Source organism: Micromesistius poutassou, assembly GCF_964030765.1.
Source record: "Micromesistius poutassou genome assembly, chromosome: 18".
Taxonomy (NCBI): domain Eukaryota; kingdom Metazoa; phylum Chordata; class Actinopteri; order Gadiformes; family Gadidae; genus Micromesistius; species Micromesistius poutassou.
The window spans coordinates 2,858,536-2,880,714 of NC_140288.1; the positions used below are offsets into that span (position 1 = coordinate 2,858,536).

Genomic DNA, 22,179 nt, shown 5'->3' on the forward strand with positions numbered 1-22,179 from the left:
TGACACAAATAAGGCAGCCTTTAGCCTATGAACATTATTATATTATTTCATTTCATTTTCTCCCCCCCCCCCCTGTCATTTGATTTAAACTATTTTTTTTAAAACGCAATCCCTTTAAAATGTGTGCATTTATTTACAAATAGGCCTACTTCCCACTGACTGGATATATTAATTGTATGTGAACTACAACCATTAGGGGCAGTATGGCTGACTTTACGTCCTATAGTCCGCCTACGTTTTCCTTTACGGATAAAGCAGTCTGGCGACCCTCTCCACTCCAATCTCATTTCTAGGCCGGGTTAGTCCCAGCAACAGCGCTGTTTACAAGAGAGCATACGACTATACAGCTGTACAATCGCCATCCATCCTTTTAAGAATCACACTTTTGTGGATATTCACCAACACCACTCATCTGGAAACATACAACGTCGACCAAACGGTGAGTTATGGGTCTGTTTTAACGTGGGAATCGCCGACATTTTTCCGCTTTCCTCCGGCTTCTCTTTTTTATTGTGGCTTTGTTCTGAGCGGCGGCCATTTTTAATCGCCTTGTCCTGTCTTTCCATCGCCTTCTTCCGACGCACCGAAAGCCTATAAACGTCCGATTTGCGTTGCATGCACCGCACATACAACCCCCCTCCCCGATCCCCGTGGAACATAAAACGGGTCAGTTGTACCCCCCGCAAAAAAAACAAACACGACGACGTATTCCTGTGCGGTCGGGTTTGGTTCGCGGCTCGGTAAAACACCGGAACTTTTAACCCAGTTGCCCTAGTTGTACAACAAGCTGAGCCTGCTTTTTCACTGGTCGATGCTCAATCCGCCGATTCTGTTGTTTTTTCGGGAAACAAAGACACAGATGTCCCGGCTATAGGTGTCCACCGTCTACCTGTCATTATATTTGCCGTAATAGTCGCGTCCTACGGCCGCTGTGACACGGACACGGAGCTGTTTACATCGCCCTTCTCTCCCCACCGCCAGTACCGGGCGGGCGGACAGAACGTCCTAGGGCCTTGTTGATGTTCGCTCCCGTCGGGGTCTCCTGAACGGGTACCGATCCCATTAATCAGTACCCTGGTGGTGGTGGTGGTGGACTCAGTGGTTCATAACATTAGACCCCCCGACACCCCCCCCCCCATATACCACCCCCCATCCCATCCCATCCCATTTGGTGGTTTTCTCGCCCATCTTGCCCACCGGTGTCAGTTTCATGGAGCTCGGATGAACGCTGGGGTTTTTTGTCGGTGACGATCGTCCACTTCCAGGGAGGTCAAGCGGGCTGTTTGTGTGTGGGGGGGTGGTGGACAGACTCCCGCAGAACCTAACCTGGACGGTCGACGTTTTTCGTGGCACTCTGGTTTTTTCCTTCACGTATTTTTATTCGGATTTGAGGATGCTTGTTCGTAAAAGTTTCCATGCTGAAGCGTCGAGCCGCAATGGCGTCCCTCTGATTTGAACTTGGTGAGCGTCAACCCTGGGCATTTTTTGGGGGGCTGGAACAAAACACATTTTCGGTCGAAATCATGATGTTGGGTGGGTGATGGTCTCGGCTTTTATCGATTGGCGCGTTTCGTTTTTAAAGGAATCATTGTTTACGTGCATCTGTGTCGTTATTTATTGAACGCTCTATGGTGATATAGTTTGAATGGGGCTGGCTTTGAAGTAAGCGGTCTTTGTAAAATATCAGCATCAGTGATGATCATTTGGTAAATAACTCTATACACTTGCCTAGAAATCTAGCCGATCATGAAATGTCATATTTTGCCATTTGGATTCTTCATTTTAATAAAATTGTAAGCACTTGGTCATCGTGACCAATCACGAATCCGTGATCGGGCCTTTGAGGCACAGACCGAAGGCACGTCAATCTGTAATGGCAACATTATCATGTCAATTGTTATTTGCAGACATGAAAGTACAGCACTAAAACAGTTTCACGTTGAATAATTTTAACCCCATTTAGGCTCGGAAATCATTTTTAATTTATCCCAACCGGCTGTTAAATTGGAGGGGCATTTGTAACGGTTACAGTAATATAGGCCTCACTGTGTCAATACGTCATCATTTTACAAATCCTTGGCCAGTCGCTTTACCAGTAAATTCTATCCCATAGCCTTTATAACATTTATTAATCTCGATCAGTTATGGCTGGCAAGCAAGATGTTTACCTATGGTCCAAAAACTATGCTTTTTGTCTCTGCTCCAAGGCATGGGCCAGTTCTTGGTTACATATGAATTAAGACCAATATATTTATGGCTGGTTCACCCACTTCAAACTTACCAGGGATTCCCCTACATCCCACTAACTTCCCTGACCCAAGTTGTGGGTGGAATATGAAAACAATCTGGAAGGCTGTGTGTTTAGTTTGGTTGTTAAGTATTCATGTAGGCTACAGTTGCTAGTTGCACTGATGAAGAGACATCTGAGGGAAGGAATCTAAAGTCACTGTACAAATAATGTAAAACAGTGACTTGAAAACCATGCGACCATGTATTTCCATATAAACAGAATAATGCACAAAATTGTACCTGATCGTATTTTTCTAAATGACAAACTATTTATATATATATTTTAAATCTTTTTAAGATGATCAAATTTCCTAAAATTGTAGGGTCTGACACAAAGTTCCATCTTGTCTCAACTGCCAAAATACATGTTTTCAAAATCAGCCCTTAGGTCTCATTTTTAAGATGGTAAAAACCCATTGGTTTCTGACACACTAATGTAATCTGTAACAATGTAAATGTATATTATTTTTTTCTAACCATAACCCTAAATGTTGTTTGTATGTAGTTGCAATTAAGAACCACTCTTCTCCACCACAATTGATGGTACATTTTCAGAAATAATTTGGACCACTTTGAACCACAGGCATGTAACTGACTGCTGGCATAATTTTAGACTTTTCCTCCCAGTGAACAATTTGATAAACGTCTCCCACCAAAACAATGGGCAAAATCTCTGACATGATTTTTCTAACAACGCGTTTCACCAATCCCATCATTTTCTTTGGGGCTCACGTTGATGACTATTCAGACATGAAACGACGGAATCACAGCTCCCTCTGGAAATGATTGATGGATTTGGGACAACGGTCATTGAGATTGTGACCCAAAATGTCAAAATGATTACTATTAAATCATGGCTAAATCCAGACCTTGCTAGGAGTGCAGGGAAAAGTTGTTTATCTGCTTGATATAGCTCGGACAATACATATTGGTGGAGGTGTTGGTCAATGGAGACTTCACGCACCTGTTGTGATGGATGGCCAGCGTAGTGGATTTGCAGGATTTGCAGGTGTCGGACAGATTACTGCTTCACAGTCTCCCAAATCAAATTTATATTATACTGTCCTTATTACGTACCGGTCGTGCCAAGGCTTTGTTTGCTGACTGGAATTCCTTTTTTTTATTGGGCAATTTGATACTGTTCTTTTATTAGCTTCAGCACGGCCCTTTTCAACGTTAACAATGGGTTTATTATTTTAATAGAATTTTACAAGCAATCCCATGCAGAGAACACTTTGTCGTCATGGATTTCAGCCCGGCATTCCACAGCAAATTCTTACGGTCAGTGTAGGTGGTGCTGATGCAAAGATACTTTTGTCCCCCCCCCCCCCCCCCGGTTCTATTGTGATGCAGCGATTAAGAGTTCTGTCACCCTGATATTGAGACGCAAATGTCCTGTCGGTCCAGAGAGGGGAAGAGTCATGAGTTAGATGGGTTGTTCTGGTCTGCATCATGTTGCCAGGCAGTGTGGCGGAGCTGAGTGGCCGGGTCGGACGGGTGATTGTGTATGTCGGGGTACCTTTTTTGGGGGATCTTCTGTCTTGAAGGGATGGGTAGAAAAAAGGTTGTGTGGACTCTGGGAATCTAGTGTTCTCGTGCTCCAAACGTTGGAAAGTGTTTGCTGCCGTGGCATGCCAATAATGCAAGAATTACTTTCTATAAAAGAACAAATTGCTTTCGATAAAACCCAACGCCCAGATTTGACGCACGTGACTCAAATATTCTACAACTTCCGTACTGGTGTGCAAACCCTTTGAGGCCCGTTTGGGCCTCCCCTGAAATATCTCGGCTGTCCATGGGTTCTGATATGTTTTCTCTTGTTTCCTTACAGATTCAGAAGGCACTAGGGAAAAGGCGCAACAAAAAATTTCCATACTCGATGACATTACATCGCAATGTCCGATCGTTTGGGGCAAATAACCAAGTCCAAGGATGGGAAAAGCAAGTACTCCACGCTCAGTCTATTTGACAAGTACAAGGGAAAATCAATAGAAACTCAGAAAAACGCAGGTAAGTCATCAAGCCGGTGACGTTGTTATAGTGTTTGTTTTGTCAAATAGGATTCTGTTCCTGAGTGGATTGCAGATTATTATTACATAACATATTGAACAATTATTTGCCACTATTCACTGAGCATGAGGTACCGTTTTAGTATATACTACACATGAACACTCCAAAAATAAACAAGATAACACTTTTTGCCGGGATTTATTTGTTTTTATTAGAGGTTTATTTGTTTTTTTTATTAGCGTGACGAGACGACCGTCACGCGCGCTGGACAATATCCCGAGTTTGAGATCTCAATCATGGGATATCGCCCATTATCCCGAGATAGCGAACCAATCAAATTGCGGCATCTTAGGAGGTTCACATGTAGCATATACTAATTCATATTATCCCACTGTTTTTGATGTTTCTTAATACAACCGACCCAACAAGACTTATGTTTTTTCCCCTCTTTCACCCTTCCCAAACGTTACTAAACTCATGCACCGCTTTCTTTTCATGACCCGACCTCATTCCCTGTTGCCTTTCCTCCCTGCGTTGCGATTGCCCCCCGCCCCTGGCAGTTCCACGACATGGCTTACAGAGTCTTGGCAAAGTGGCCGCAGCCCGGCGTATGCCCCCACCCGCTCACCTGCCGAGCCTGAAGTCTGAAAACAAAGGAAACGACCCCAACGTCATTATTGTGCCCAAAGACGGAACAGGATGGGCAAACAAGCAGGAGCAACCGGATCAAAAGAGGTGTGTGTGTGTGTGTGTGTGTGTGTGTGTGTGTGTGTGTGTGTGTGTGTGTGTGTGTGTGTGTGTGTGTGTGTGTGTTCAAAGCTCACATTGTACAAATGTATCACGTGTCGGGGTCGCCGCTCATTCCATGTTCTTTCCCTGGTGAAGTACGATCTTGGCAAAGAATGTCGGGGGAAAATAACACTGAAGGCATTCAGCAAACCATATATGATGAGGACGTCACCAAGAGGAATTCTTATTTGATTGTAATTTTCCATAATAGGCAAAAACTTGACTCTTTAGCCACCGAATGCACCAACCTTGAAAAAGTGTGTGGTTTGCTGAGGCAGAAAGTTGGGAGAAGTGGATGGATGTAAGGGAAAAATTCCTGACACAGTCTGCTTCCTGATGGGTCTTTCATTAGATCTTTTTATCTTCCTACTGGCATCAATGAAGACATTGAATCAATGCAGTTTGTGTGTCTAGGAGTAGAGAGGAGGTTTCATCAAACTAGTGAATAGCGGTATGCAAAGGTGCACTGATTGTGAAGTGCCTATAGGAAAAAACCCGGTGCCTTTTTTAATATAGTTTGTCTTTGGAGAAAGGGCGAGGAAAAGATTTCATCTTGACGAAGGGGACGGTAACACGGGGGAGTGTTTACTTTGGTGTTTGTCCTTTTCTTCTGAGTTGCAGGCGACTGATATAATTGTTTTTTTGGGTTTCAGTTCTATTGCGTCAACAGCACAGCTGCCGGAGTTGCAGCCGCAGCTGGCTTCACAGAAGTCCGTTTCCAATCTTCAGAAGCCCACACCAGTAGCCAGCCAGGAGGTCCGTTTACCCCAAGTCTGTTGAGTGAATTGGTTCCCTCTTTGCAGTACTACCACTGTATTTCAATACATTATTGTAGGAGTACTTTATTTCCAAGCAGCGGTCCTAAATTTGACGATGCTCTATCTATTGTGTGAGCCATTCACACTTATAGACAGGCTTGAATTTGAAGAAAAGGTTCAGGGCAGGTTGAGCCCAAGTGTTCCTGAGCTGACGTTGATCAAAATGTGTTCAATTTTCCATAGAGCACAAACACAGGTGGACCGAAGCAATGGGCCCAGCTAAATGGAAAGGCGAAAGAGCTAGATGGTAAGACCTCTTCTTGTGTGGGTGTGGGTCTGTGTGCTGCTCTCTCTAGGGCCGCTACATAAATTGTTGACAACTTTTTTTGGACAAACCTTTTAAGCGTTCCGTCCACATTTTTCCCTCCGGCAGGTTCAAGGGTCTTAAACCGACTTCAGCCCTTCTCTCACGAGGAATTTCCCACGCTGAAGGCCGCTGGGGAACAGGACAAGGCTGGCAAGGAAAGAAGCGTCTTCGATCCGTCGTATGGGCCAGGACCAAGCCTCCGCCCGCAGAGTGAGTCCCCCCCCCCCCCCCCCCACGGCGCCGTTTACCCAGCATTCAGGGCAAAGCAGTGCAGTTGTCCTGGTAGTGACTAGGCGGCGGGCGACTCGCAGGAACCGGGTTTTCGGTGTCAATTACCCGCCCCGGTTTTAGTTTCCTCGGGCAAGATGCTCCTACTTGATGCTCGATGGCGTGTCCCTGCTTTCTCACACTCACACGCTCCGGATAAACGTGTCTGCTGAATGACATTTGATTTAAAAATGTTTATTTTGGGTGCGTCGTGTATTCCATTATTCCATTAAACAATTAACCGCAAAGGCACGGGACAAAGTTTTATTCCCTCATGAATCCGATTTTTATTTTTGTCCACTTTCCTCCCAGATGTGACGAGCTGGAGGGAGGGTGGTGGCAGGAACCTGCAGCCCTCCTCGCCCCTTGGTCTGCCAGCCGACCCCGAGGGCAAGCCCCCCGCCGCGGCTGAGACCGGCGCCTCCCCCGCCCCTTCCTCCTCCTCCTCCTCCGTCCCCGCCTCCTCCAACGCCTCCTCCTCCAACGCCTCCGTCTCCTCCGCCATCGCCCCCGGCATCTCCTCCTCCTCCTCCTCCTCCCACTCGCTAGCCCTGGCCCAGCCCTCCGTCCCCGACCCCAAGGAGATCTCCCTGCGCCCCGCCCAGCCCCTGCGCCGGACGGTGGTCCCCACCGCCCTGCAGCACCAGCTCCACCACACCTCCAACGCCGTCTACCACGACATGCTGCCCGCTTTCGTAAGTGTCTACAGTGGTCTGCGTGGCTGTCGGGGGGGGGGGGGGAAACACTAGTCATGTCTGAGCGGCCAACGTTCAGCCAAGCGATGTCCAAAGTGTCCAAAGACTGATTGTGTTATTTAGAGGGATTTTTTTTGTAAACCTAAATGTAGAGTGCTGTAAATGTTGTTTAATTAACGAGTACTCACGCCTCTCTTGGCAGTCTTTTTGCTCCGTTCCACACACACTTTGGGCCCGTCTCACTTGAGCCCATTCTTAGGAAATGCATGAGCATCTAATGCTTAAACACAATTTGCCTTATCTTACGCCGCACCGAATCACCCTTTGCTGTGTGCTTGCTTCAAAGTGCATTCAAAGGCACATCAACACTTGTTTGCCGTGTCGATTCTGATGGTTCTCACGTCCACTCCGACCAGATGTGTTCCAAAGACACGCGCGAGACCCCCGGCGCCGCAGACATCACGCCCGTCGCCACGGTGACGGCGCCCGCACGATTCGACAACAGGCCCGCCCGCCAGAACTTCACCAACGCCTCGGAGCACGTCAAGTATGTTCCAACAGCCCCCCCCACCCCTGAAACACTTCCGTTCTTTTTTTTAGTTTCCTAAACTCGTCCTGCTTGGAGCGCGGTCCGACCTTTTCCTCCTCCTTTTCTCCGTCTGCAGCGGTGACGTGCGCCGGGAGACCCGCTTCGTACGCGCCCCCACTCGGCCCTCTTCCCAGCCCATCCGCCGGCCCGGAGAGAGACCCCCGCGGCCCGCCATCATCAACCCCGAGGACCTGAGGGATCTGGACGAGCTGGACGTCAACTGTGAGGACGGCTGGGCAGGTAATGTAGACGACGGTGCTTGTGTGTCCGGACCGCCAGCCGGGGGTCAAACCGATGGTCTCCGATGCCATCCTCCTCCTCCTCCTCGGTCTATTGAGTTTATTTAACGGTGGCCGTACATGGTTTGCGCTGATTTTGCGTGTGAGGGGAATGATTAAGAGCTCATGATGTTACTGTTGAGGTTATTTTTGTAGAGCCGTGGCATGGAGTTATTTGTGTCTGGCAAGTGTTTGTTCTTGCTTGTAAAAAAAAATTATGTTTCCATCGTTTGTCGCAGTCACCCGTGAAGCTCTAGCCATAAGACGGTCAAACACGTCCATAAAGTAATACAATGTAACTCGTTTCTATCGTTGGGATATAAACGTTAATTTTATCCTCCATTTGGTTTTGTGACTTTTCCCCGCACAGGACTTCACGAAGAGGTAGACTACGGAGAGAAGCTTAAATTCAGTGACGATGAAGAGGAACATGGCGCCAATAAGAAGGGCAAGATGTGGTGAGTCTTTTCGTACCACTCTGAAAAAAACAAAATTGAATTTGCGTTAGCTGCCGAACTACGGCCCAACGCGGCCACTTCGGCAGATTACAAGCCTGTCGCGATGGAAGCCCAATGATTTGGTTTGATATGGACCAGGCCATTTTATCTGTGGAAATGGGACCATGTGGTGTTCTCTGTTAGCATGCTGGGGTAGGGCTGCTGGAGAAAAAAAAGAATCATGATTATTTTGGTCAATATTGAAATCACGATTATTCAAACTATTAGTTTTGAGTTTGAAAACATGATGCATTTATTCAGCATTTCTGTCTCGAAAATAATGTAAAAAAAGTATGTATCCAGTTCTGCAAAAAATTCTATAAAACATTTAATGAATAAAATAAATACTCAAAAATAAAAAATAAAAATTCAACTCTATATTAATTTGGAGATTGTTGATCCAAAAATCGAAATCACGATCAAAAATCAGATGAGTTGCACAGCGCTGTGCCCGGGGCCCGCGGTGCCCCACCGTCATTCTTGGTTCATCGACGAGTGCGTCCCCGTACTGACCACGCCCGGTTCCCCCGGGTTCCCCAGGGCCGAGTGGGAGCGCCAGAGGGCCGGCCAGCGAGACCGCCAGGCCTCCGTCAGCTCCAACGACGGGGCCTACCTCCACGACGCCGTCGAGGACATCTACGCCCAGCAGCACCACCTCCACCACACCGAGCCCCAGAGGAAAGCCAACGGAAAGTACCCCCCCTCCGAAACCCAGGTAATCACTCGCTCACTCACTCACTCACTCACTCACTCACTCACTCACTCACTGCCTGTCGGATTCATGTCTTTAGGCGTTTTGTGTGCGCCAAGCCGGTCCAGTCGTAGCTTGGCACACCCTGCAATTTCACCGTCTCCCCAGTGTAAAACCGGGGGCGTGTATTCCGACTTGGTCCAGGTGGCGGCTTTCTTGGTTCATTGAAAATAATTTGCGTACTCCGGAATGTTTTTTTTTTATTTTAATTTTTTTATGAAAAAGTATCATGATCTTGAAGGGCTTTTTAAAGATCCTTTTTATATAAATGTTGTATCTCCTTGCGTCACCCGTGTGTGTGCGTGGCTGTCGAGGGGAATGGCAGAACCAAGCCCTAGCAAGGGCACGGTGTGTTTTTTGCTCTCTCCCAGGGTGAGACGCTATTGTTAATTAGGACAAATGACCTTGCAGTTACCATGGTGATGGATGTCTCCTTCTCTGCTTGGCAACATGTTGTATAAAAAAAGAAAACCGTCAAAGTTAAACACAAAAGAATGCCGGCGTACAAACGGTTCGTCGTTCTACGCACCCGGGCCTTCAAAACCGCACAAATTGTGTGCGTTTCCCGTTTTTTTTAAATCACTATTTTAATGAACACACGCTTGACAAGATGGATGACCTCATCCTGGCCGTGGCGGGGACAGCATTCCAACCAATTAGATCACCGTTCAGCCTCCTTTATTGGGAGGCTCCAAATATAACCTTTGTTAATTACTTTTATCCCTCTGCACACCCCCCCCCTCCCCCCGTATTTCAATACTACTATAGTACTACTATACAGTAGTATAAAATGACACACGGCAGCGCAAGAAACCAATGCAATTTTTGCCTCGTGTGTAATCCAAATACTTCCAAGAAACATTGCGAGAAAACTCACCCCCTCCCCCCTCCCCCGCCGCATTGGTTTCTGTCTCTCCCCCCCCGCCCCCCCCCCCCCCAGGCCCCGCAGAAGAGCTCTGCACCGGGCCCCGCCGCCACCGCCGCCGCCCCCCACCAGGCGGAGCACCCCGAGGACCAGGACGACCACCTGCACCCCGCCCAGGCGGCGGTGGCGGCGGCGGCCCCCCGCGCCAAGTTCGTGTCCCCCGAGCTGTCTGAGGCGGTGGAGCGCGCCCGGCGCCGCCGCGAGGAGGAGGAGCGGCGGGCCCGCGAGGAGCGGCTGGCCGCCTGCGCCGAGAAGCTGAAGCGTCTGGACGAGAAGTTCGGCAAGACGGAGCGGCAGACCTCGCGCTCCGACGACGGCAGCAAGGACGGCGAGGGCAAGGAGCCCGCCGCCGCCGCCACCGCCGCTGTCTCCCCCAAGAGGGAGCCCAGCAAAGCCCACCAGGACAGCTGGCAGTACGCCACGAAAGGTGAGACGGGGGTGGGGGGTCACCGGTTGTGTCGTGTGGGGGGGGGGGGGGGGTAGGGCAAGCTTAGCGGGTTTGGGACTGTGGATGTTTTGGGGGCCGGATCATTATTGGCCCGGAGACCTGGCTGAAGTCGTCGCTGGGCAGGAAGCGTTAGTGCCTCCATTTTAATGTCGCCGTGAGTGACTCCGTGGGAGCCGCTGTGAACCAAGTGTGATGTCATCACGGCTCACGCGGCGATTTTGTGTTTTTGTAGATTTTGTAGAAAATGTGGGCTTAACTGCGGTCAGAGTGCGCTTCCTTGTGTTTTCTGGTGTTGGCGATTTTCCCACCAGTTAAGAAACTGGATCGATAACCCTTTTATCGCCCGTACGGCGAGGCACTGATCGTAAACATCAAACGGCCTCAAAGCACTCGATCCGCGACAATAACGCAATAACGAGTGCAATCATTTTCCCGTTTTTTTTTTTTTTTCCCCTGAATCGCTCCTTCCCCACAGAGGCCAGCGAGTGTCCCCCGGACCACTCCCCCGGCTACGAGTACCGCGAGGAGCCCTGCTTCCCGGCCTACCGCGCCAGCGAGGACGACGCACAAGAGCCCACGTCCCCGATGAGCGACGCCAGCGCCGGGCGCCCCGCCTCCAAGCCCATCGCGCCCCGCTTCCAGAAGCAGCAGTCCACACCCCCGCCACAACCAGCGCAGCAACAACAGCAACAGCAGCAGCAGCACCAACAACAGCAGCAGCAACAACAACAACAGCAGCAGCAGCAGGTCAGTCCTTTTTATTTAGTGTGTTGGGGGCGCCGGGGGGGGCGTGATTAAATGAGTGTGGCAAGAGAGAACGTGGAGCGAGCATGCAAACACTTGCAAGGGGACGCTTCCGTTTGTCATGTCGAAACTATGAGGAATAGACCTGGGTTGCCAAGGGGAGTGTGGCCCCTTTGGAGCTCGTGATGCCCCTAGCCCATGCTTAAAAAGATGGGGTAGGCAATTTGGAGATGCCAGCTAGATTTAGGAAGAATCCCACCCCTCCCTTCTGGCCTCCCTCCAAAGCCACTCCCCCAAAACAAGTGGCTGGCCCGCTTGCTTTAGTGATGGGTCTGCTCAGCCTTGATGGACGCTCCGGTCATGTGCAATGAGTGCAGGGGCCTAGAACACACAGGTGGTTGATTAGGGTGGAAGACAGACCGGTCCAGGCCTGCAACTGCCAGATTTTGTTATTTTTTCCCCCCCCCCCAGAGCTTTTGATTTATTGATAGCTATCAATATGTTCAGAAATTTAAGCAGAAATGCTTGTAAAATAAATTGCGTACACTGGCATGAAAGCCTCGGTAGCGCACAGGATAAGTCCTGCTCGGGGCTAGTAGAGCTGATACGTGCAGGTGAAACCACCAAGTCAGTAAAGCCCCAATTAAATTATTCAAGTATTTGGTTTTATTCAATAAATAATACAGCTATTCACTCCTACTGACCTGGCCAGCTTTTTTTTTCTTTTCTTTTTTTTTACTTGAGTTGGAGTATTTCTTTTTTTGCAGGCACACTCGCACACAGAAGTGTGCGTTCAGTATTTGTAACACGTTGAAGCTGAAGACGCTCCTATGCCAAATCCTCTGCTTGTATCCGGTGTCCTGATGGTGTGCTGCTGCTGATGTTCTTCCTCCTCCCGCAGGAGCAAGTGTACAAGATGCAGCACTGGCAGTCGAGCCACTCGGCCAGCTCTGGCTCCAGCCACCCCCAGCGGGGCTACTACCCCTCCCACGTGCTGGGCTTCGACCCCCGCTGGATGATGATGCCCCCCTTCATGGACCCCCGCATGGCCCAGGGCCGGTCCCCCGTGGACTACTACCCCAACTCTGTCCACTCGTCAGGTAGGCACGGACCGCTCGGGGGTTCCCTCTGCTGGTTGATGGAAGACAGAAGGCGGATAGGGGAGTCTGGCGTAGGGCGGGGCGATTAATCGAATTTTGATTGCGATTTCGATTTCAGAGTGAAACGATCACCAAACTAATATAATCGAGTTGAAACGATAAAAAAAAAAAAAAAAAAAAAAAATATATATATATATATATATATATATATTATTTTCATTATTATTATTTTCATTATTATTATTTTTTAATAGAAATTGCAGAACAGCTGGATTCATATCTGGACTTTATTTTCTATTTGACCATTTTGTGTATATTTTTAAGGGGAAATTTCAAAGTTCTCATTTACAAAGTTTTTTTTTTTTTGGAGAGAAATTATGAATAAATGCATCATGTTTTCAAACTCAAAAATAATCGTTTGAATAATCGAGATTTCAATATTGGCCAAAATAATCGTGATTATGATTGATATGATAGTCTGGCGGTCTCCTCAGCCATTTCTTTCTTTTTTTTGGAGGGGGAAAGTTATTTTGAGGATCAAAGACAAAAGAAAAGCACAAGCATGGTTCTTGTTCAAGAGATGAAGAAGTCGATGTCACGCGCTTGAATATGGTGAAAGAAAATCACGTCGTCTTTCATGATTATTCTTCCGAGTTTTTGTTCATCTGCAAAAATTCGCAAGAAATTAAAAAAAATGTGTAATGTATTAATATAATAAATATGAAATGAAAACGCAAAAAGGGGCCGTCAAGGATACATTTCATGCCTTAATCTGGATTTCTAAAAGTATGCAATACTTCCCAACGACGCGACGGCCCCTAACGCTTCGTCTCGTCCTCTAGGAATGATGAAGCCCATGCTGCACCCGGACCACCTCAACAGCCCCGGCTCTGACGACGGCTGCCACCCCAGCATGCACCAGGAGAGGCGGGCTCCGTCCACCGAGCCCTACCCCATGTGGAACCAGGATGGCTACCCCCTGCGGAGCTTCACGCCGCCCTACCAGCGGCAGCACGAGAGCTCCGAGGGCGGCAGGCCAGACGACCGGTGAGTCCGCCAACGTCACGTCTCATAACGTAATGTTGCACGCCTCTTTTCACCACCGCGCAGCTCGTGCTGATCACTTAAGCGGGCGAGCGGCGGCATAGGGGGGGATGAACGGCCCGGTATGGGAAATGCCGGCGAATCCTTGCCGCCAAATTCCCTGTCACCGTATGCGGGGAACTATGCCCGCTTAGGTTAACGGCACGATCGCTCGAGGTGCTGCCGTTCGTCGCTCTGCTGTTGATCCTTCGTGAGGCCAATCACGACGTCCACCGAGAAGGTGGTGACGGCGCTCGCTTAATCAAAAGGATTAGCAAAACTAGCGAATTTGGGCAGACCCCCATCGTGTTTTTTTTTGTTGTTCAAAACCGCAGCGGTCCCGGCGCAAAAGGTAACCGAGCATAATCTCCGGGGGAATGGCAACGGCGGACTCCAACAACACGACGACGGTAGCGCTCCGTTAAAGAGCGAAACGGAAAGTGCTACCGTTGACCGGGGGGGGGAATGTAATCTGGCAATTTTACGTCTTTCACGTGTGAAAGACGTAACGCGTGCGGTACAACGGCATGAAGTGAGACGCTCCACCCTGACCTATTTTTTTGGAACTTGAAACAGAAACACGCATGGTAACGTTGCACTTCTGATCGCTTTATCTCTCGTCTTCGCCCCTTCTCCCCCCCCCCCCCCCCCCCCCGACCACCACCACCACCACCACCACCACCAGCGGTGACCTCGGCTGCCCCCAGCAGAGCGCTTACGACGAGAGGCCCAACGAGTGCCTGGACGGACACCCCGCCGACGACCTCCCCCACCAGGGCTACCACCAGAGCCCGCGGGCCGCCGACCGGGAGCAACAGCGGCACGACCAGGGCCTGCTCACCACGGCCCAGGCCCAGGGCCACGGCGGCGACTACCACAACAAGCACGACCCCAGAGAGAAGCACCCCAAGGACGGCCAGGACCCGCGTGACGAGGCCTTCGACGCCTCCAAGGACAGCTGGAGGAGAGACGGCGGCCAGGCTAAGGACGGAGGAGGAGGAGGAGGAGGAGGAGCAGGAGGAGGCTCCGCCGGCGGGCAAGACCAGTGGGCCGACGCCGCCCCCCCGAGCGGTGGCCCGAGCCAGCCCCCGGAGAGCAGCGGGCGCACGCTGGTCCGCAGGACCGGCCCCATCAAGAAGCCGGTGCTGAAGGCGCTCAAGGTGGAGGACAAGGACAAGGAGAACGAGAAGCCCCGGCCCGAGCCCGAGGAGAAGACGGTGCCGTACCGCCTGGAGAAGGAGGTGCTCACCAACGTCTACGACCTGAAGAAGGACAACCAGCCCGTGAGCAGCCGGCGCGTGGCCTCGCCCGCCGTCGAGAAGCAGCAGCAGCAGCAGCAGCAGCAGCAGCAGCAGCAGCAGCAGCAACACCCGCACCCGGAGGACAAGCAGCACCAGCACCAGCAGCCACAGCCGGCGGTGGCAGCCAAGCCGGAGAGAGCCATCAGCACCCAGACGGAGGACGCGCCCAAGGAGAGCGGCGGCGGCGGCGGCTGGGACACGGGCAACAAGAGCGGCCAGTTCTCCTCCAGGGACGAGGCGGAGGGCCGAGACTCCCAGGCGCCGCGGCGCAACAACTGGATCTTCATCGACGAGGAGCAGGCCTTCGCCGGCGCCCGGGGGACGGGCCGGGGGCGCGGCCGAGGGTTTCGGGAGTTTAACTCGAGCGGCGGCGGCGGCGGCGGCGGACGAGGAGGAGGCGTGGGCGGAGAAAGAGAAAGGGGAGGCGGAGAAAGAGGGGGAGGACGGGGGGCTAAAGGGGGAGAGAACCTCCGCGGCGGCTATGGGAAGAACAACAACAACAACAGTGGCGTCGGTGGCGGCGGAGGCAACATCAGCAGCAGCAGCAGCAGCGGCGGCGGAGCCGGGGGTCAGCGCGTGAGCCGCGGCAGGGGGCCGCCCCGAGACTTTGTCCAAGCGGAGGACATCCAGCGGGGCAAGCCCCGGCGCCGCAACGTCAGCGAGACCCTCAGCGAGACGTCGGAGTACGAGGAGCTGCCCAAGCGGCGTCGCCAGAAGGGCTCGGAGAACGGAGAAGGCGGCGGCGGTGGCGGCGGCGGCTACGCGGAGCCGGCGGAGGCGGTCCGCAAGGCCGACCGCGACTCCTCCTGGAGGTCCAACAAGACGTACGCTGAGGACCAGGCGGCCGTCGACGCCAAGGAGAAGGCCAAGGCCGGCCGCGGGGGCTTCGTGAGCCGCACGCTGCCCCCGAGGATGAACACGGCCCCGGCGCCCACCGGTAGCAGCAGCACCAGCAGCAGCGGAGGAGGAGGAGGAGGTTATAGCCGAGGCTTCGGGGGCCCACGGGACATCTCCACCTGGAGGGGCCGCGGCGCCCAGTACACCGGCGCCGGGGGCCCCATGCAGGAGAACGGCTACGGCCCCGCCGCCGACACGGCCTACCAGCGCCGGCAGGCCCCCCCGCCGGCGCCGGCGGCGGAGCGAGAGGCCCTGAAGTACCCGCCCAAGTTCTCGGGCGCGTTTGCCGAGAACGGCGGCGAGGAGCGCGGTGGCGACGGCGGCGAGTACTACCCGGACGGCGAGGGCGGCGACCGCCAGGCGCTCCGGAGGCGCCGGCCGCCGCGCCAGGACAAGCCGCCGCGCTTCCGCCGGCTGCGGCAGGAGAACGAGCCGGGCTCGGGCCAGTGGAACAGCGAGCAGTACGCCAACGGCGGCGGCGGCGGCGAGGGCGGCTTCGCCAACCCCTGGCCCAACCGCCCCAAGGGCGGCGGCGGCGAGGAGGGCTGGCCCGCCGCGCACTACCCGGCGCAGCACGGAGGCCAGGCGGAGGACTGGGAGTCGGGCTCTGAGAACAGCGACTTTGGGGACTGGAGGGAGAAGCGTGGAGGAGGAGGGGGAGGGGGCCAGCACGGCGACGCCCCCTCGGACCACGGCGACGCCGGGGAGAAGCGGGAGATGTCCAAGAGGAGCTTCTCCAGCCAGCGGCCCCTGGTGGAGCGGCAGAACCGCAAGGGGGAGCCCATCCTGCTGGAGGGCGGCAAGGCCCCGTCCGGCCGGGCCGACAGCTGGCAGAACGGCGGCGCGCCGTGTAAGAGGTGAGTGGTTGTCGGGAGGCCGGTCGCCGCCGCCGCCATCGTCGTCGTCCCCCCCCCCCCCCTTAGAGCCGCGCTGGGTGAGGTTCAGAACTCGAGAGAGAGAAAGGGAGGGAGGGAGAGAAAACTGACAAAACGGATATTTGGACGGATGGCTTGGCCATTTCTATCAAATACAGCCAGAATATTGGCTCTTGCGTATTGTGTACAGTGCCCTTTTCAAGGTGACCTCGAGGCAGATGCGTTTTGGTATTAAAATCCTGTTTTGCTCGGATGTTATTGATGACGGTACAGTTCAGCACTTGTACCCTTTTTTGGACGTGCAAAAGGAATTGTATTCTGAGAAAATACTTTAATATCCTTTGCTTCAAACCCGGTCTTCTTCTATTTATGGAAAAATATCCATAGCTGTGGTTTGCGGTTCCGTTATGTGTGTCCCTCGTCCTCTCACGGTGAAGGGAGTCGGTTGTAGCCATTACAAATGCCTTGAGCACACACACACCCAGGTTGCCTTTCGTTCAACCGCCGTGGAACGGTTTGTCACCACAGAACCGCAGTACACTGTGTCCAAACTTCCAGCCTGACCGGGTTGTTTCCCCTCCCTCCCTCCCTCTCTCCCTCTCTCTCTCCCTCCCTCTCCCTCTGCAGCAGGAGCCCCGAGGCCTATGTGGACCAGCCCGACGACAGGGAGCCCAGCGACCCGTCCGGGAAGAAGCTCGACAAGGAGCTCAAGCCGGGCTCGGGGAAAGCCGACATGGCGGAGCCGCTGTCCCAGTACGACCTCAACAGCTACCCGAGTACGTCCCTCCCGTGTGTCAAGTCGTTTGCCCTCGTTTAATTCTGATAGGATTCACGACTGTGTGGATGATGATGAATGAGCTCCAGTGAGAACGCAAAAGACCCTTTTCGTAGGACGACCGCAAACGACGTGTCTGTTGCGATTGTTCACCAGGATTCGTGGTCGATGTGTGACGCCGTCCCTAGTTTAGTCCACCCTGTAGTTCCCTGGTACATAAGAGCCATGACCCATTTACCATTTATCCTTCGGTGTCTGTGGGTCCACGACAGGAAAAGTGCGCGCGTGCATGCATGCACGGTCACTTTAGCAAAGTGAAAAAGTAAATGCATGTGCAAGTAGATGCAAATGTATGCTCCCTAATTGGTCCTATGTGATTGACTCCTGGATACACACATACACAGACACGTTTTTTGTTATTTTTTTCTATAATTCTGTAACATCACTTCACAGTCGAGGGCGACGCCGGCGGCCAGGGCTCCGACTCGTACCAGGACGCCCTGTCTAAGAAGCAGCGACGTCCCCAGGAGGACGACCGCCGGCGGAAGGAGCAGACCGCTGTAAGACCTCCCCGTCGTACATTAAGGCACCTCCCTGTCATCCACATCCACGTGTCTCGTCCCAACACGGTGGCTCTAAAGGGCCGTGTTTCTGCGATAACTGCGGCGTTACTTTGAACGTTGAATCCATGTTACGGTCCTGTATAGAGTTCATAAAGTACGCAGTGTGAGTGTTGGTGGTTAATCGACTCCTGCTCCTTTTTGTAGGTCCCACTGAAGAGCCGACCGCTGGCCTCCAAGATGCCCCCCCGCTTCGCCAAGAAGCAGGGCAGCATGAGCATGGAGCAGCAGGAGGACTCTCTGTCGGCCAACAACCTCGGCACGGAGATCTGGGAGACCAACAATTCAGGTGAGGACACTGCATGTGTGGGTGTTCGTGTGTGTGGACCCAGCAGAACCATTTTGGCTTGGTGTTTTAATTTTTTTTTTTTATAGTAGAATGAATCTAAATTTAGGACATAAGTAATGGCGTCCTAGATGAATGGGATTATTATAAATACATTTAATTTAATTCAACCTTTCTTTTTAGTTTCCAATGTCGTTTTAGTCCTTTTCTAACGCTTTAAGTCTGGACGTGATGATGAGCCATTGTAGTGTATTTCCTTGACGTCAACCCTAACGTTTGCCTCGTTCCTCCTGTAGCTCTGTCAGTGCAGTCTTCAGGAGGAGACTCCTGGACCAAACAAGTGTCCTACACAGGCAGCGAGCCCAACTCTGAGGTAAACCCATAACCTGGTACTCTGAGTTAAACCTACAGCACCTACAACATAACCTAGGACTGAGCTAAACCTACAACATAACCTAGGACTCTGAGCTAAACCTACAACATAACCTAGAACTCTGAGCTAAACCTACAGCACCCATAACCAATGATTTATCCAGACGAAAAGGCCTGTCTTGATGGCGTGCATTCGTTTTTTTATTTCACACACAACGCATCACGGGCGCTTAAAAAAATCGATCAGTGCTCTTAATCACTCTCTCGATTGGGGCCGACATGTTTACCCACAAAAAACACATCGGCAATCGCTGCGTCATTAGCGTCGCCGCCGCCACCGTTAGGACCACCCCAGACGATGAACTATGAACAACTCCAGCATGATTTGTTTTCAGTTTTCTGCCTTTTTTGTGTCTAACCACCGACTCACCCGCCGTCTCGTATAACGCAACCCTCAGACCGTGGTAGTAGTAGCGCGGTTCCCGAGCGCCTCTTGCGTGACGACCGGCCCCTCTTAAACAGACTAACCATGTGGCCCCTGCTGCCCCCCCCCCCCCTCCCAGGACTCCGACGCCGGCCCCGAGCAGTCCAAGGAGCAGCACAAGCCGGGCCCCATCGGCAACGAGCGCTCCCTGAAGCACCGCGGCAAGGGCCCCGAGGCGTCGGAGCGGCTGGAGGGCGTGGGCGGCGGCTCCATCAGCGCGCCCGTCAACGGCGTGGACCTCCACGGCGACCCGGGCCTGCCGGGGCCGCCCATCGAGTTCGGCGTGAGCGCCAAGGACTCGGACTTCAGCCTGCCGCCGTGCGCCGCCGCCGTGCCCGCGTCCATCCCCGTGGCCAAGCTGCAGGACCCGCTCAACGCCAACGTAAGCGGAAACCGCAGGGCCGGGGGGTTGGGGGCCCTCGTCCGTAGCCCGGGGGGGGGGGGGGGGGGGCGTCTCGCCGAGAGCCAGACAGACCCCAGACGGACCTGCGGGGGTCTTTGGGTCTAGATCTTAGCGGATCTATATTGGATCTTAAATTGATGGCTCTAAAGCTCAAGGTTTTGTGATAGTCTTGAGTCTGATAGCGGACCGGATGGAACTTACGGTGGTTGAAATGGCGACGGTGATGATGACAAATGTCATGCAAACGTTCAAACACGCGCCTGAGCGGTTTTAATGGGAGCCCCTGCCGCTGTGTTAACCCGGAGGTGGTGGTGTGGTTCTTCTCCCGCAGCCGACCCTGAACCAGAGCATCCCCATGCTGCGCTCCAACCACCTGCAGCCCGGCATGAACCTCAACACCATGTCCTTCCCCAGCGCCGACCTCACACTCAAGGTACGCTCCCCAGGCCTGCGCACGGAGCACCAACACCAACACGGGGCTGCAGCGGGGTACAGGCTACCCCCGCCCCTCATGAGCAGCGTCACGTTCCTTTTACTTTTCGTTTGGTCCTTTTTTAGCAGATGCCTGCGTCAAAACAACATGTGAATTAATTATTGAGCGGGTTAGGGGTTGGGGCGTTATCTCAAAGAACTTTGTCACAGGTTAGACTGTGGACGTTGGGGATCGAACCCAGATCTTTTAATCTAGGGAAGGCCTCAGCAGAAGGTTATAGAAATGAATCATGCCACGTTGGATGCGTGGCCCCTGCTGTCCCCCCCCCCCCCCCCCCCCCCCCGAACAGCGGTGTGACTGAAGGGTTGAATATGGCATTCGACGGCTCTTTTAACACATTTGATTTTCTTCCTGGTGTCCCCAGATGGAGTCGGCCCGCAAGGCGTGGGAGAACTCCCAGTCGCTCCCGGAGCAGGGCTCCCCCGTGGGCGGGGTGTCGGGCTCCCAGCCCCCCTGCTCCTCCAGCGTCAGCTACAGCTCCTTCGGGGGGGTGTCCATGCCCCCCATGCCGGTGGCCTCCGTGGCTCCCTCCATGTCCATGCAGGGTACACGGCCCCCCCCTGCCTTTTTGAACGTTGCACTGCGTTGGATTTGTTTATTTATTTGAATAACGTTTTTTTATGTCTGGTTGTTAGTTTGACCGGTTATCCTCACATTTGGTCATCTTTTTGCAGTTTTTAGTAAAGAAAAGTATTTTTTTTTATGTCTTTATTTACCCTCCGATCCATGATTGATTTAATCGAATTGTTTCATTGCCATGTAATCCAATCTGTTTCAGCCCTGTGTGACCCTTTTTGAAGATAGGATTCATCCAACAGTGTGGGAATTGGGTTAAAAGTTAAAGCGCTTAGTGCCGTTGAACGGAGCCCTTACCCCGCTGTCGCTGCCCCCCCTCCCCCCTGCAGGTAACCACATCCCCCCTCTGTACCTGGACGGCCACGGGTTCCCCAGCCAGCCTCGCCTGGTACCCCCCAGCATGGCCCAGCAGCAGAGCTACCAGCAGGTACAGCCCCGCCCTACACACGTCCTACATCAGGGCTACAAGGCAAGTTTCCGTCCGTCCGTCCGTCCCTCCTGAATGTGTGTCGAATGCTACGTGTGCGTTAAACGATGGAAGCCGCTTTAAAGAATGTCTGCATGTCAAACGGTGAATGGTGTGTATGAATGTGAAAAGTGTACGCTTTGTTGAGGCAAAAAAAATATTGAAGGGTAAGCGGAAAGTGGCTTTTGTAATAAATGATGACAAATGTGGGACAGAAGAATTAGCATAAGTACAAACCGGAGCGGAAATGTCTTTGTAGATATTCGTGCAGAAGCTCTGGTGCCCTTGTGATGTGCGAGCTTGATGTGACCTTGGCGTATCTGTACTCAGTGCTTTTTTTCGAACGTGATCTCCATAATGTTTAATAAATAATCAATGAAATCCCGTCCTTCAAGTGATATATTGTAATAAATACAAAATGCCGAGCAGCCTGTAGCTCTGGCTTCTTACTCGCTCCTTAAGGGCTGATTATGGTTCCACGTCGACGCAACGACCCCCCCGCAGACGCGGCCGTGAACCCTTTATGGTTCTGCGTCGGGTTCCAGCGAGTGGACCAATCGCAGCCCGTCCGGCCCCTTGCGGCGGACGCAAGCAGGGGTCCGCAAAGGACGTAAGGGGGGGGTCCGTAACTCCCACCTTGCGTTGCGTGCACGTGGGGCCATAATCAGCCCCTTACCGCGCAGCGATTGTAACCGGGTCGACCGTTGCCTTGCAGCAGGCGGCCGCCCAGCAGATCCCCATCTCCCTGCACAACTCCCTGCAGGCCCAGGCCCAGCTGGGGCTGCGCGGGGGCCTACCCGTCTCCCAGTCCCAGGAGATGTTCAACTCGATCCCCCCGTTCAGGTGAGACCCCGGTGAACATGCCGTCTTTTCTCTTGGTTTTCGTATTTGTGTGTAGACCGATCGTGTTGCTTCGAGGTCGGAGATCTCGGAGTTTGTGATTGGCTGTTAACGCGGTGTATACGATACCACGTTAGGAATACTTTGGAGAAGATCCCCTTCTGGAAGCTATGGCTGCTCGACTGTGGGGAAATGTCATAG

The 22,179-nt window shown here is 52.7% G+C and overlaps 1 protein-coding gene across 15 annotated transcripts in view; it reads left to right on the forward strand.

Annotated features, from left to right (window-relative positions):
* The first annotated feature begins 300 nt into the window (after nt 1-300).
* prrc2b (proline-rich coiled-coil 2B) overlaps nt 301-22,179 on the forward strand; it is a 30,168-nt gene continuing 8,289 nt past the window's right edge. For 8 of the 15 annotated variants that reach the window (XM_084483080.1, XM_084483087.1, XM_084483090.1 and 5 more), the window contains exons 1-25: nt 301-439; nt 4,121-4,299; nt 4,860-5,034; nt 5,742-5,859; nt 6,090-6,153; nt 6,280-6,423; nt 6,793-7,175; nt 7,592-7,722; nt 7,841-8,004; nt 8,413-8,500; nt 9,080-9,254; nt 10,231-10,642; nt 11,139-11,410; nt 12,309-12,507; nt 13,350-13,554; nt 14,276-16,645; nt 17,291-17,439; nt 17,892-17,998; nt 18,206-18,347; nt 18,641-18,717; nt 19,280-19,582; nt 19,935-20,036; nt 20,461-20,641; nt 21,002-21,141; nt 21,854-21,981. In XM_084483080.1, coding sequence (XP_084339206.1) covers nt 4,185-4,299; nt 4,860-5,034; nt 5,742-5,859; nt 6,090-6,153; nt 6,280-6,423; nt 6,793-7,175; nt 7,592-7,722; nt 7,841-8,004; nt 8,413-8,500; nt 9,080-9,254; nt 10,231-10,642; nt 11,139-11,410; nt 12,309-12,507; nt 13,350-13,554; nt 14,276-16,645; nt 17,291-17,439; nt 17,892-17,998; nt 18,206-18,347; nt 18,641-18,717; nt 19,280-19,582; nt 19,935-20,036; nt 20,461-20,641; nt 21,002-21,141; nt 21,854-21,981 — 6,344 coding nt within the window. In that variant the 5' untranslated portion in view covers nt 301-439; nt 4,121-4,184. The remainder of the gene's footprint in view (nt 440-4,120; nt 4,300-4,859; nt 5,035-5,741; nt 5,860-6,089; nt 6,154-6,279; nt 6,424-6,792; nt 7,176-7,591; nt 7,723-7,840; nt 8,005-8,412; nt 8,501-9,079; nt 9,255-10,230; nt 10,643-11,138; nt 11,411-12,308; nt 12,508-13,349; nt 13,555-14,275; nt 16,646-17,290; nt 17,440-17,891; nt 17,999-18,205; nt 18,348-18,640; nt 18,718-19,279; nt 19,583-19,934; nt 20,037-20,460; nt 20,642-21,001; nt 21,142-21,853; nt 21,982-22,179) is intronic. The other 7 variants (XM_084483093.1, XM_084483094.1, XM_084483092.1 and 4 more) reach the window with 5 other exon arrangements.